Genomic DNA, 16,101 nt, shown 5'->3' on the forward strand with positions numbered 1-16,101 from the left:
ACTCAGTCCAAAATGACATATATGGTATGTACTGACTGATTAGTAGATATTAGCCAAAAAGGCCCAAGTGAGGATGTTTCAGTTCCTCTCATAAGGAGGGAGGAAATAATCATTGAAGGCAGGGGGAAAGAGTGACCTGGATTGGAGAATGGATGGGGAGAAAAAAAGGGGGAACAGGATCAGATCTAAGGGGACAGGAGAGAAGCCCAAATGGTCAAGAGAATAAATGGAGATAAGCATCATGGGGGAATAGGATGGGGGACCCTCTAGAAAGTATCAGATACCTGGAAGGTGAGAGTCTCTGAGAGAATGGGAAGACCTAAGCCAAAATGTTCCAACATTGGGGAGAGTGAACTTGAATAGCCCACCTTCAATAGATATACAGGACCTCAAGCAAAGAGAAGGTTACTAAGAAACAGTCAAAATTTCTGACCCAGGACAATTCTTGTCTAAATGAACTGCAAGGACAAAAGTGGAGAAGAGATTGAAGGAAAGGCAATCCAATGACAGGCCCAATTAGGGATCTATCTCATGGGGGGACACCCAGGCCTGACACTATTTCTGATGCTATGATGTGCTTACAGAGAGAAGCCTGGCATAGCTGTCCCCAGAGAGGCCCTAAAAGTCCATGACCTAGACAGGAGCAGATAGTTACACTCAATTATTGAACTGAAGTCAGGAACTCCTATGGTTGAACTAGATGAAGGATTGAAGAAGCTGAAGGGGAAAGTGACCACATAGAGAGAGCAACTACATAGGAAGACCAGCAGGCTCAACTAATCCAGATCCCAGGAAGACTGAACCACCAACCAGGAGCCTACCTGTTCCAGTTTGAGGATCCTGGCACAAATATAGCAGAGGTCTGTCTGGTCAAGCCTTAGTGGGAGAAGATGTGCTTAATCTTTGAAAGACTTGAGGCCCCAGGAAGAGGAGAGCCAAGAGAAGGGACCAACACAGGGGACAATGACAGGAATGTAAATAAATAAAATAATGAAAATTAAAAAAAAACTTTCTTCCATAAATCACTTTATATTGTGGCATTTTATCACAGCAAACAAAAGTAACTAATAAAGGCATTGATTACCAAAGAGTGGGATGTTGCTATGAAGCATCTTTCTCTGCTGGTTTTGTCTGTCTGTTTGTTTGTTTGATTGATTGATTTTGAGAAACAGAAAACTTTGGAACTCTGGAATAGAAAATCAGTTAAATACTATACATAGAACTAAGCAGGACATTCTACTGGGGGTTGGAAGACAGTGATGAGAATAATGTGGACAAAGGCGGCCCATCTCTAGAGCTTCCAAGGGAAATAACATCTCTGTAATCAAGTGGGCTAAAGCCCATTCACAGGCTATTTTGGAAAAAAAAATCTAGGTACTTTCTGTCCACATCCTGCTAAGTTACAGGAAGCTGAACTTAATGGATTCAATTCTTCACTTAGTTTTAGCATCATTCTGAGAAACAGATATTTCAGTCCATTTATATTTCTGGATGGTATATTTTAAGGACATTTTTCATTTTTAAATTATGATTATTTTTGTCTGTATTCTATACGTAGGCATGTTCATGTAAGTGCATATGCAAAAAGAAGCTTGGAGACAGTTTTGGATCCCTTGGAACTGGAGTTACAGATGGTTATGAACCGTCTAACATGAGGACTAGGGGCAAAACTGATCCTCTGGAAGAACAGCAAATACTGTTATCACTGAGTCATTTCTCCAACCTCTTTCACTGATATATTTTAATTTTTTCAGGAAATATTTAGATTTGTGATTCATTTTATGTTTACTAAATAAAAGTTTTAAACGTAGGTATCCTTATACCTAGTAGGTATTATTTGCAATATTAAATTTTATATTTTGATACTAGTTTATGAAAATTACAAAGATGATGCATAAGTAATGTACTTTAGAAATTTTCAGTAGCTAACAAGATATTTTATTTTGCTGATAAACACTGATTTTATACAAAAATATTTCATTTTCAAAACTTTCCCTTAAAGTTTTGTCTTGATGTTTTTATTGCTTTCAATCATCCTTTCTTAAAATAAGAAAAACCTATCTTCACACTTGAAGAAAAGTTGTCAAGACATCATTTAAAAAAAATTACATTGATTAAATCCTTATTCAATTTAATATATGGAGGGGGATATTAATCACAGGCCATGTGGATACTTCCTAGCATCAAAATCTCTAATTTTTGCCCTGAAATTATATAGACACAAACAACAAAATATGTGCAGAAGGTTGTATTTATATATCTTTGCATACATATACAGATGTGCATGTTTAACAATAATAATCAATAGAGTATCAGTTTGAGCAGGGGTACATGGAAAGCATCGAAAGGAAAGTACCTGGGAGAAGATAGAGAGATGAAAGAGAAGAAGTGGAATATAATGTAATTCTAACATACTAAAATGTATTTTTTAAAAATTATCCTTTTGAAGCATAACAAAATGTAATCAGAAGATCCCCTTGATTGTATGTTTCATAGATATAAATTTTATAGTTCAAGACATCCATTTCTGTCTTTCTTTAGTGCCTCAAGTTTTCCAATTAAGACTGCAATCCAATCTTAAGGGCTGAAGTGGGTTGAAGCTATCCTCTATACAACTTTCTTGGTGTTGACTAAATATTGTTTCTTCAAAAGTTCCTAGGAATATTTCGCAGCTCACATCATAATTTTCTTGGAACTCAGAAGATTTAGAACTATTTTGCTCAAAGTCATGTTTGGAAAGATCCATGCTCATGGAAGGTAAGTATGACATCTGACCATAACCTGGAAGAAAGCATTTTATTATGTGACACATCAATACACACACACATACAAAATTATGTAGCAACTTGTTACCCACAATCAGCATATTAATGTTGAAAGAAGGGATCTTTTTCTACAATGAGATACTCAAGAACCACAATGCTAGAAAACCATTAGACTTAAGGCAGAATATGACATTGTTTGGAGGAAGTAAATTTTGGCAGATACAGATATTTTGTCTCAGTTGTTGGGTATTTATACAAAGGACTCTATTTTAATAAAGACATCAGATTCCCCTGTGCTTTGTGAGAATATACAAGAACTTTCATATCTCTTAAGATGACTGTCCTCACCATATTTACTTGTAAGTTTAGGAATGAGAATTCCAGAATTGGAGATCTTTATAACTTCAAGCAAAAAGCTTTAAGTCACTTTAAGGCAAAAGTGACTGGGACAGCTCATTTTTCTAGAGAAACATGAACTATGACATTTCTTTTTATTTATTCTCTCATATTCTATCTCCTGACTGCAGTTTCTCCTCTATCGATTCCTTCCAGTTCTCACTTCTACTTCCCTTTTCCACATGCACTCATCCTCCATTGCCTTCAGAAAAAAGTAGAGGTCCCAGGGATAACAGTGAAGCATGGAATAACAAGATGCAATAAGACTAGGAAAAACCCTCATACCAGGGCTGAACAGGACAACCCAGTAGAAAAGTTCAAATAACCACCTGCATCCTATCACCACAATTAAATCTAGATGTCCACAAGAGAAACAACAGAAAGTCTATTAACCCATGGAAATTGAGCAACTCTTTACTGAGTAAAAACTGAGCCAAAACAGAAATTAAGAAAAAAGTTAAGGACTTTCTAAAATCAATGAAAAAGGATACACAACATACCCAAACTTGTGGGATATAAGGGATGTGGTACTGAGGAAAATTCATAGCATTTAGTGCTTACATTAAAAAAAGGAGAGATTTCATGCTAGAAACTTAACAGTACAACTGAAAATTCTAGAATAAAAAAGAAGATGGCAGGAAATAATCAAACTGTGGGCTGCAATAAAAAATAGAAGAGAAAAATTTTTTAAAAAATTAACAAACACAACAAAACAAATAAATAAAACAAAGAGTTGATTCTTAAAGAAAAATCAACATGATAAATAAATCCTTATCCAAACTCTCACTTGGACTCACTAATTGGCAGCACTAAAGTCTGGTGTACCTGCTTTCATTTAGTGTCTTCCCCACATTCACTGAATTACATTTTTTTTTTTGCACAAATTACTCAAGGAAAACTAAAATGACAACAACAACAATAACAACAACAACAATAGTCATTGTCCTAGTCCTGGGGCTCTAGGAGCAGCAAAGCCTGAATTGACTCAAGAGAGGAGGGTTGTACCCTGAAGTAAGCATGTTCTGAACAACAACTCATTCTTCCAAGTCAGGAAGACTTATTTACACAATGTCACAGATCCAGAACTGGGAAAAAGGATGTCATACCTTGACTTCCAGAAAACAGTTTCTTAAGCAGTGAAAATGACAATAACAAAAATATATCCTAATGAACCTTAACAACTTCTCATTTAAGCCAAATTTTTACAAATATTTCTACAAGTACATTATTTTTTAGACAGCCATTTTATACATAAAAATAAATTTGTGCTAATATTTTACCTTACACAATCTGTTTGAGATATTTTATATACAATTTTGCAAATAGTATCAATTACCTCTAATAGCTTTCTTGCCAGGTGTACATATGTATTTCAGTTACATAATAGCTCTATTTAACTAGAGCTACTCAGTGACTTATAACTCAAACAGAAATTTAAATATGAAATTTTATTTAGAGCCTCACACAAGGAACATAATATAAAATGTGAGAAATTCTGGTCTTCAAAAGATTTCCCTTTTAAAATTGTGTTATCAGTACACTGGTATGTTATACATAACTTCTATAAGATTTATTGGGATAAGTGACTGGTAAATACAGAAGTGGATGCTCACAGTCAGCTATTGGATGGAACACAGGGCCTCCAATGGAGGAGCTAGAGAAAGCACCCAAGGACCTGAAGGGGTCTACAACCCTATAGGTGGAACAACAATATGAACTAACCAGTACCCCCAGAGCTCATGTCTCTAGCTTCGTATGTAGCAGAAGATGGCCTATTCAGCCATCATTGGGAAGAGAGGCCCTTTGTTATTCTAAACTTAATATACACATGTACAGGGGGACACCAGGGCCAAGAAGTGGGAGTGGGTGTTTAGGAGAGCAGGGCGGGGAGAGAATATAGGGAACTTTCTAGATAGCATTTGAAGTGTAAATAAAGAAAATATCTAATAAAAAATGAAAAAAAAAATTATTTGAAGCCGGGCATGGTGGCACATGCCTTTAATCCCAGCACCCGGGAGGCAGAGCCAGGCGAATTTCTGAATTCGATGTCAGCCTGGTCTACAAAGTGAGTTCTAGGACAGTCAGGGCTATACAGAGAAACTCTGTCTCAAAACAAAAAAACAAACAAACAAACAAACAAACAAACAAAATCAAGAAAAATAAAAAAGATTTATTTGGATAAGCCTCATAAATTTGTTTCTGTATTACAGGCAAATTATGGATGATATTTATAAATGAAATAATAGTATAGTTATTAAAACATACCTGAAAGCAATAAAAATGCATATACTATTTAGTAAAATGTATTGTCTAAGACTTGAGAAACATTTTGTTATCTATATCATTTCTTAATATACATATTGAATCTAATTTTATAATCAACAGTAATTTTCAATTTAACATTGATGTATCTCTAGTTTAAGCAAATTCCAAAATTAATCTTTTAAATTTGCAAGCTAGTTTGTCTAACCAAAGACATACTAGATTTTTGGAGCATCTAAAAAGCTATCTTTTAAGAACTTATACACCTACTAATATAAGCTATGTCAGCCTTCCTTTGTAAAGACTAAGCAGTATACTCCTTTTAAAATTCTATACCAAGTCAGTTTACCTAGGTCCTATGTGTTACTGAGCATACATTTCTATCTCCTGTGAAAAGAGGAATTTAACATAAAGGTACTTGACAAACACATGTATATTTATTTCTTTGTATCTCTCAGAAACTCAATAAATATCTTATACTTTTCCATTGGGTATTAGTTTTTGTTTATTTATATTTATTTTGTTATTATTACCCCTTGAAGGCACTTTTCCGTCTTTTTTTTTTTTTCTAAAGAGACCAAAAGCAGATCCAGATATGTGGGAATGTGGAGAAGAACTGGAAGGAGTAGATGAAGAAGGGAAATTGCAATCAGTGTAAACTGATGAAGAAAAGAAACATTCTATTTTTAATAAAAAAGAAAGGATAAATCAAGGAAAGATGGTGTAAGGATGGGATTGGGTGTCCCAGCTCTGAATGGCACTGTGCTTCTTTTACTTTGCCTAATGGAAAGGAAACAGCAAAATAAATCGTGTATTGGAATTACATTTTAAAAAGTCCTTAAAAGCAAATCCATACCAATCAGGAAAGGATCTCAAATACACATTGTTGCATTTTAGAACATGTTTCAGAAAAAAAAAAAAAAAACATATTAAAATCCGTGTAGCCTGAGTACAGGGTCTCCAATGGAAGAGTTAGAGAAAGGACTGAAGGAGCTGAAGGGGTTTGCAACCCCACAGGGAGAACAACAATATCAACCAATCAGAGCCCCCAGAGCTCACAGGGATAGGGTGTTTTTGGGGATAAGAGGGACTGGAAAACCGGATAACATTTGAAATGTAAATAAAGAAAATATCCAAGAAAAAAATAAAAATTTTTAGGCAGTGAAAACAAACAAACAAAAATAGGTAGATCTTTCCATCTCAGCTAATCCAATAAAGATAGTCCTCCACAGGGAAGCCTACATGCTAATATAATGAACACTAAGCAAAGACTGTAAGAGTCCTAAAATGCCACCTATTTGCTTATGTAAGTAAAAAAAAGATAGCAATTATCCAAGCCTCTAGTTTCACCAAGCAAAGTTTTGACTGATAGGGAAGAGCAACAGGAGGCTTGGAGTTCCTTAAAAATCTTGTGTTCCCACCCCTAACTTCACTTACAGTTTAGGGTCCAAAGTAGAAACAAACTGAGCCCAGTGAAAAATATCATCAGCACACTCAAGACTATGCATATGTCCCACAGCCAATTACTATGTAATGGGTATGCATCATCCAAAATAGAAGCTGTGGAGAAAAACAAAGAAATATTAGTCATAATGTAAAATAAATAAAGTACAGAGAAGGAAATATGTGAAAGTTAAGAAATGAGATCACAGGACCCCATTCAACAAGAAAAAAAGGAGACTTTAATTAGCCTTCATTTTGGGGCAAAGTTTAGGTCAACTAGGTACAGTTTTATGACAAAGTTATGCAGTTTTAGCGAGTCCAAATGTTTGCACAGTTTGCTCTGAGCCATACATGAACATGATAAGGTGCTGTTATTTTAAATCATTTATCTACCAGTAGATGAAAGAATCATCTTGTTTATTTTTATTCTCTGGTTTCAGAGATACCAATACAAGATGTTGTAGAAAGAGCACAAAGAAAATACATGGGTCCAATTAGCACACATGTATGTACACACACACACACACACACACACACACACACACACACACACACACATACACCAAGTACAGCCAATGTAACATTGGCTGTGTCCTTCACTTGAAAATAGTCAACATACCAGAGGCCACAGATCTAAAGAAAACTGACTCTCCCTCTCCCAGGAGTTATCATATGCCAATACCTCCATAGCTAGGGGTGCAATTTCATGCCCAGTCTGCTATTCATGCTAGAATTTTGTCTGGCCCAAGACTGCACATGTCATGTGTATCCTGACTGAACTGTTATGAGTTCATGTGTGTAACTGTCCTGCTGTGTATAGAAAACACTGATTCCTTTTAGTCATCCACCACCTATGACTCTTACAACCTTTCATCTCTTCTGCAATGATATATGAGCCGTGGCAGGGGGTGTGCTATAAATATCCTGCTTAGGAATGACCATTAAGACATCTTTTATGCCCCACACCTTGATCTCTGTGTTATTCTCTTCTGAAAATAGGAGTTTCTCTTATGAGAACTGATTAATGCATAATCTGTGTTCGAGCTATATGTAGTAGCTATATACATACACAATCATCTTATCTGATAGATAAGTTCTTTTTCACTATATCTGATTTGCTGTTTAAAGTTTCTACTGGTTTACTTTTTATTTCAATTAGTATAATTGATTATATAGAGAGACTCTACTTGGGCTTTTAAAATAATCTTAAATTTTTATTATAGTTTTTGTGTTAGTATTTTAATTCCATTATTTCATTTTTAAATATAAAATATAGATTTCATATGCTTAATGTATACAAGAAGTCGAGAAAATTGTTGCTAATTTTGAAATCTAAGCCTCTTTGGCAGTCTTTGTCTTCAAATTTTCATGCCAGTTAATAGCTGCAATCTTGATAAGGGAGAATAAATTCTAAATTATTTTCTTTTTAAATATATATTTATCTTTTGTTTTATGAACATGAGTGTTAGAGGCCAGAAAAAGACTGAAGAATCACTAAAATTGTAGATATAGTGAGTTTTGAGCTGTCATAGAGATGCTGGAACAGAACGTAGATCCTCTGCAAGAATTGCAAGTGTTCTTGAGTATTGTCATTTTTCCAGTACCTAAATTTTCATTCTTCATAGTATTCCAAGAAATGTGTAACATTATTTAGTAAATTATTTTTTATAGATTATTTCAGTGTTTGCTACTTTAGGCCCACCAAATGAATGTGAATACTTCTATCAGAATCCTCTTTAAAAGGGATATCACAATCCAAACAGAAATAAAAAAGTGAAGGGAAAGGGGAAGATGCAGGGAAAAGTATTCATATCCATTTTTATTTTCTATTACTCAAAATATTGTTCATGCCTTCTTGGTGTCCAAAATAATTTTAAAATTACATAGCTGTATAAGTGTTACATGAATAGAAATATATATTATAATCAGAAAGACTGGTATTTATTGTATTCCATAGTGCTGGAAGTTTAATTATGTCTTCCATATTTTTATACAGTGTTGCTAATTTTCAATTTCCTTTCAGTTCATTTATTTGTGATTTGATACTTGTTTTAATGATTTGCACTGAAGATGAAGATGGCATGAGTTTCATTGGCAGCCATTCTGAAATATACATTTAAAATGGAAAGGAGCATATCTATATCTGATATTTGATAAATTTTGTCTCATTGATGAGTGCAAATTCCTTATGATAATAACCAGATATTTTTGGTTTTCCATGATGTTTTATTTTTAATAAAATGCATCCTGATATCCACAATGAAGTAAAAGGTATCTGGTCTCATCCATGCCCCAGAGTTAATCTTGTGGTACAGGTCTATGGGCCTAAATCACACGGAGATTACTGGTCTCCCAGAAGTGCTGTACTCCTAAGTTAACAGGTGAGACAAACACGTTTGCTCAAATAACTGGCCAAAAAGGGAACTGACAGGAGACCACAGGGCTCAGGAACTACAGAGGAACTGGGGGACAGGATACTTCTGGTCTCCATGTTCATCCCAGAGTAACCCTGTGGCACAGCTCTCTGGACCAAAATCCTGCCCAGAGAGAGCTAGTCATCCAAGAGTGATGACAGACCTAAGATCACAGGCTCACAGGAGAGAAAGGATCAAGTCAGAGATAGCAAGACCAACTAACACCAGAGATCACCAGATTGCAAGAGGCAAGTGCATGAAACTAAGCAACAGTAATCAAGCTATGTGGCAACAATAGAACCCGGTTCTCTCACTACAGCAGCCCAGGAGACCCCAACACAAAGGAAAAGCAAGATTCTGATTTAAAATCACTTCTCATGATGATGATAGAGGAATTTAAGAAGGACATAAATAACTACCTTAAAGAAAAACAGGAGAGCAGGTAGAAGCCTTTAAAGAAGAAACACAAAAAATCCTTAAAGAATTACAGGAGAACACAGATAAACAGGTAAAAGCCATTAAAGAGGAAACACAGAAATCCCTTAAAGAATTACTGGAAAACACAACTGAACAGGTGAAGGAATTGAACAAAACCATCCAGAATCTAAAAACAGAAATAGACACAATAAAGAAATAACAAAGGGAGACAAACTTGGAGATAGAAAACCTAGGAAAGAGATCAGGAGTTATAGATGCAAGTATCACCAACAGAATACAAGAGATAGAAGAGAAAATCTCACGGGCAGAATACCATAGAAAACACAGACACAACAGTAAAAGAAAATGGAAAATGCAAAAGATTCTAGCCCAAAACATTGAGGAAATCCAGGATGCAAAGAGAAGACAAAAACCTAAAGTTAATAGGTATAGAAAAGAGCAAAGATTCCCAAATTAAAGGGACAGTAAATATCTTCAACAATATTATAGAGGAAAACTTCCCTAATCCAAAGAAAGGGATGCCTGTGAACATACAAGAAGCCTACAGAACTCCAAATAGACTGGACCAGAAAAGAAATTCCTTCCGTCACATAATAATCAAAGCACCAAATGCACAAAACAAAGAAAGAATATTAAAAGCAATAAGGGAAAAAGGTCAAGTAACATATAAAGGAAGATCTATCAGAATTACACCAGACTTCTCACCAGAGACTATAAAAAAAAAGAGAATCCTGGACAGATGTTATATAAATACTAAAGGAATAAAAATGCCAGCCCAGAATACTATATCCAGCAAAACTCTCAATTACAATATATGTAGAATCCAAGATATTCCATGACAAAACAAAATTTATACAATTTCTTTCCACAAATGTATCCTGACAAAGGATTGTAGATGGAAAACTCCAACACAAGGAGAGAAATTATACCCCAGAAAAAGGAAGAAAGTAATATTCTTTCTGCAAACCAAATAGAAGCTAACTACAAAAACATAATTTCACCTCTAACAATAAAAATAACAGGAAGCAACAATCACTTTTCCTTAATATCTCTTAACATCAATGGACTCAAGTTCCAAATAAAAAGACATAAACTAAAAGACTGGATATTTAAACATGACTCAACATTTTGATGCATATAAGAAATGCACATAAGTAACAAAGACAGACACTATCTCAGAGTAATAGACCAGAAAAAAAATCCCAGGCAAATGACCCAAAGAAACAAGCTGGACTAGCCATTCTAATATCAAATAAAATCGACTTCCAACCAAAAGTAATCAAAAAAGATAAGGAACAACTCTTCATACTCATCAAAGGAAAAAAAAACTACCAAGATGAATTCTCAAATATGAACATGTATGCTCCAAATGCAAGGGCATCCACATTCATAACAGGAACTTTATTAAATAATCCCATGCATCCTACCAGATCACCAGAAATTAAAGCTGAAAGCACACATTGTACCTCACACAATAAAAGTAGGAAACTTTGACAACCCCACTCTCAAGAATGGACAGATCATGGAAACTGAAACTAAACAGAGACACAGTGAAACTAACAGGAATTATGAACCAAATGGATTTAACAGATATCTATAAAGTATTTCATCCTAAAACAAAAGAATATACCTATGTCCCAGCACCTCATGGTGTGTCCTCCAAAGTTGACAATAAAATTAATCACAAAACAGGCCTCAACAGATACAAGAAGATTGAAATAATCCCATGCATCCTATCAGATCACCACAGATTAAGGTTCACCTTCAAAAACCACGAAAACAACAGAAAGCCCACATATTAATGGAAGATGAAAAATACTCTATGCAATGATAACTTGGCCAAGAAAGAAATAAAGAAATAAATTAAAGACTTTTTAGAATTCAATGAAAATGAAGTGCCCAAACTTATGGGACAAAATGAAACCAATGCTATGAGGAAAACCCATAGCTATGAGTGTCTCCAAAAATGAACTGGAGATAGCATACACTGGCAGCTTGTTAGTGCATCTGAACGTTCTAGAACAAAAAGAATACATTCAAGAAGAGTAGACAGCAAGAAATTATCAAGCTCAGAGCTGAAATCTACCAAGTAGAAACAAAAAGAACTATACAAAGAATCAACAAATCCAGGAGCTGGTTCATTGAGAAAATCAATAGGATAGATAAACCCTTAGCTAACAGAGGGCACAGAGACAGTATCCAAATTAACAAAATCAGAAATGAAAAGGGAGATCTAACAACAGAAACCAAGGAAATTTAAAAAAAAAAAAAAACCCATTAAGTCCAACTACAAAAGCCTATACTCAAAAAACAAAACAAAAAACAAAGCCAAAAAACAAAGAAGAATGCAAAATCTGAATGAAATGGTCAAATTTCTAGACAGATACTAGATAACAAAGTTAAATCAGGATCAGATAAACTGTAACCCCCCCCCCCCAGCTCAGGTTTCACTGTTTGCAAGAAGATAGCATCAGGGCGGAGCTTGCTGCCCTATCTTTCTGCCACTCCCACTGCCACTGCCTGCCGGCTTGTTGTTTTGGAGTCAAATATGTGGTCACCTGCAACTCTACTCCAGGGTGATTTGGTGGGAATTAGCCCCTTCCCCCTCCTTCATAACTCGGTGCATGAAATAGTAAAATTGAGCTTTGATCAGAAACCGATTGTCTTAGCTCCATCTCTCTCATGTAGCCTAGCCCCCTCTTCTGCAGGTTACAAGATGTGTCTCAGACTAGAACACAGACTGAGCCACTGGCCAGCCACAACAGATCTGGCGCCCACGCGGGATTGAGAAATGGCAGAAGATATTTGGAAGAAGCACTGCTGGTTTGGAGCTCTATAGAAGAAGAAATTAATTAAAGGAAATCCATACTGGAGAAGGTCGGTATGGGCTAAGCTGAAACAGCGTTAAACCTGAGCGCTAATTCACTTAGGTTCAGCAGTGAGGTTTATCAGGGGCTAGGAACTTAACAGGCGGTTAGCCGTAGTTCCCAGGAGCTACATTTTTAGGCGTGAGAAAAGAAAGGGTTTATTAAAAGGAAATTAATAATAAGGCGGATGGCCGCAGTTAAAAACTGCATCATTCGGGAGGAAAATGTCCCCAAAAGCAGAAAGTATTTTCAGGGGTGCCATGCTTTGTTCTCTCTGGGCTTTACAGCAAAAGTACTCTGCCCCTTTTGTGTCTTTGTCTAATGTCTGGTGCACCTGTCCATTCACATGTTCAATTTAGTCTGTATGAATGAATGTTCTATGTTTTATGTTGGATAATAAAGATGGCTAAAAAACTTTATCTGCAAAGCTGAGAATGGCCACACTCTTCAGCAAGGAAACAGACACACAGCAGGAGGGACCCTGCTGGAAAAACTGTTCGTTATAGGAAAAAGGAGAGTCTGCAGCCTCTTAGTTTTGGGGTAAAAAAGATGATAAATGGTTTTTTTCCTGGAAGGTTCTCTGCAATCGTGATTAATGTTTTTGGCAAACGATAAAGTGCTTTTTATTCTATGATTATAGCTAGAAAAATTAATGTTCTCTGATTGGTCTAAATGGTAACTGCTTCTTTTTTTGTTTGTTTGTTTCTCACTAAGACCCAGAATAAGTTTTCTGGCCTACAATAAATTAGACTGCCTTCAGCCTCTTCTGCCTGAGAGAAAGGCCAAGGGCAGACGGCCAAGGTCGAAGTGGTTTTCACCTCAAAACACTGTGTTTAGTTTCAACTGTGGTACTAATAAAGAATTGTAAAGTATATTCCTATATTAAAAAAAAAAAACCTATAACAAAAATTGTGTTTTAAAACCCTAACTAGTGTTTGTCCCTTGTTCAATACAGCAATTTATTTGGTTATTACCAAATATTAATACTTGACCTATTACATACCATCATTTTAAATAGATTAACAATCAATATTCCAAAGATGAGTGAAAAATTGTTTTTATGCATGCTTATATATGTTCTATAAATTCATGCATGCATATCCCAATTATTGTCCTTAGTAACAACCCCTATATGAGATGTAAGTACATATGAATTAGATCACATGCTTATTCTCTTAAGTTTCCCCGTTTCAACACAAATAATCTAGTTGTGTGCTATAGATGGTGTTTTAAAATGCTGAACAATCAAACCTTAATTTGTATATTAATAGTTAATGTTATATCTCAAAGCTCACAATTGCTTAAGATTGTTCATCCCTCAGATGCTATTAATTCTCAAATTTACAATTGCTTATGCATATAAAACTCATAGAAAAAGTGCTGTCCTTTTAAGAAGGTGGTTTTTAGACATTTATTAAATTGTTCTAAATTGCCTGGACATTTTAACACAATGCCAGGCTAGAGTTATATCTCAGACAGTCTATAGGTCGTCCATATAAGATATATTAGATACATAACCTCGTTCTTTGTATATTCATAACAGTTATGGTTTAAAATACTATTTTAGTATTCTTAAAAATTGTGCAGGTATAATTCTTTCCTTTTAGTGTCCTCAGTTACTACTTGTTTCCACATAATAGTATTAATCCTTGAGGACTCGTACTTAATAAATTGCTACAAATAAATGCTCTTATTTCTAGTTAATAAATAAATATATTATGCATATGTGACTTAATAACCTTACAAGCTTTCTAGTTACAACCGCTCCTTAAGAGAAACGATTGAAAGTGCAATTAGTCACTGCCCCTTTTCAGTCAAATATTTAAAATGTTTTGTCAACAAGCTATTAATTCTAAAGATTAGATATTGTAGAACTTTAAAACTTTAACTTCTTAAAAGACAAAAAAGGGGGAAATTATAACCCCGTACATACTATTTAGTGCATTCCCATGCACACTACTTAAATCATACCTTTATTTTCAAATTTGAAAATTAGATGTCAAAAAATTTAATAAATGCTTTAAAGTATCTTAAAAGGATCTACTTATTGGCTTATAGATTGATCCTAAACAACTACATTATTAGAGAAGGGAAAAACAGGTTCTCTCCATAGAATGCTGTATATTCTGACTTAATAAGATTAGTCATTTCATAGAGTAATAATGATTTTTCTCTTTTCTTCAGTGTGACCAGTTATTCTAACTCAATCTTAGACTGGTCTAATATTTAGTCCAATATTAGAGATTCCTATTGTAGATAACTAATATTCTTAATTACCTAAGAAAGTTAATTCTGCATAGCCCCCACTTCCAGAAAATCTCTGGCCTTTTTACTAATTCTAAAAACCAGCTCCCCCACAAGGAGACTGAGTTTAAGCCTTGCTAATTTGCAACTGAATAATGTACCTGGACTTCCCCAAAAGAAGATTTGCATTGTTACCTTCTCATTGTCTAGATTTCATTTTCAAGCAGGTCAATCAACACCTTCAGCCTGACTGCAGCAGGTGTGCATCCCTGCCCCCAAGAGCATGCAGGTGGCAGCTGCTATTTTCATTCTAAGGACATTCCATCATGTATTGTGGCTTTCAGTCTGATTTGAGATTTAGGTTTGCTATGAGGGCTAGAAAGGCGGTTATTTCAAATATTAGAAGAGACTGATTTTTATTCTGATAGATGGACTTAGTCCCTTAGCTGGTCTCTGGTTTTCCACCCTTGCTGTGATTGCAAGGTCCCCTTAGTTCCTCAGGTAATAACAGAGATGAGGAGGGTGACCTCCAGCTCCTAATATAGCCCAAGAGCCACAAATTGTGGTGTTACTAGTGACATAATTCTTGTAGAGGCCTTGCTAAATCTGAGGTTGACAATTCTCCTTTAAGAGCTGCACAGTACTCAGAACTGTGCATTCTGGTTTGTGATCCTACGAATACAGTATGGGTACCAGCTTGGGTGCAGAGATTTACTGCAGGGGAAGGTCCAGCTTGACCATTTCTGGGTTCCCTGTGAGATATACCCGGTTTGGATGGAGGTTGGTATCTAGTTCCAGTTACAACCAAGAATATATTTCTAAGGCTCTGCCTCTCCTCCCCAAAAGATACCAAGAGACACAAGTGTGGGTCGTGACAGCACCCATGGGAGGAATCAGGTCAATATCCCCCCCCCCCCAGCCGTGGTTAAAGCCCACTCATCTAAGGATGAGAAAATCAGTTGATCACCTCAGTTAAGCGTGGCCTTATTAAGCTTAATTAATAGGGGGGAGAGAGGTTGGAGACCATACCATTAGAAGGGCAAGTCCTTCACAGCCTCCCACCCTAAAAAGCCAATTGGCTTTGTACTATTGAGCCGGTTGTCACCCCCCTCCTCCCTGTTCCCCGCCTGTCATCCAAGAATGTGGAGGAAAATCCACGTACTCTCCTTCAGTGTTATCATAATAAAGTGCCTTTCATATTTGTACAGTTAGTCCTTGCCAGTGTCCCAATGCCCTAGAAGGACAGAGCAGCTGACTACTTGGTATTCAGTA

The 16,101-nt window shown here is 35.7% G+C and overlaps 1 protein-coding gene across 1 annotated transcript in view; it reads right to left on the reverse strand.

Moving 5' to 3' along the window:
• Positions 1–1,921: 1,921 nt before the first annotated feature.
• Skint10 (selection and upkeep of intraepithelial T cells 10) overlaps positions 1,922–16,101 on the reverse strand; it is a 64,032-nt gene continuing 49,852 nt past the window's right edge. Inside the window, exons 6-7 of the mRNA NM_177668.2 lie at positions 6,861–6,983; positions 1,922–2,781 (exon numbers count right to left, since the gene is read on the reverse strand). Coding sequence (NP_808336.1) covers positions 2,546–2,781; positions 6,861–6,983 — 359 coding nt within the window. The 3' untranslated portion in view covers positions 1,922–2,545. The remainder of the gene's footprint in view (positions 2,782–6,860; positions 6,984–16,101) is intronic.

The sequence above is a fragment of the Mus musculus genome, chromosome 4, assembly GCF_000001635.26.
Source record: "Mus musculus strain C57BL/6J chromosome 4, GRCm38.p6 C57BL/6J".
NCBI lineage: Eukaryota > Metazoa > Chordata > Mammalia > Rodentia > Muridae > Mus > Mus musculus.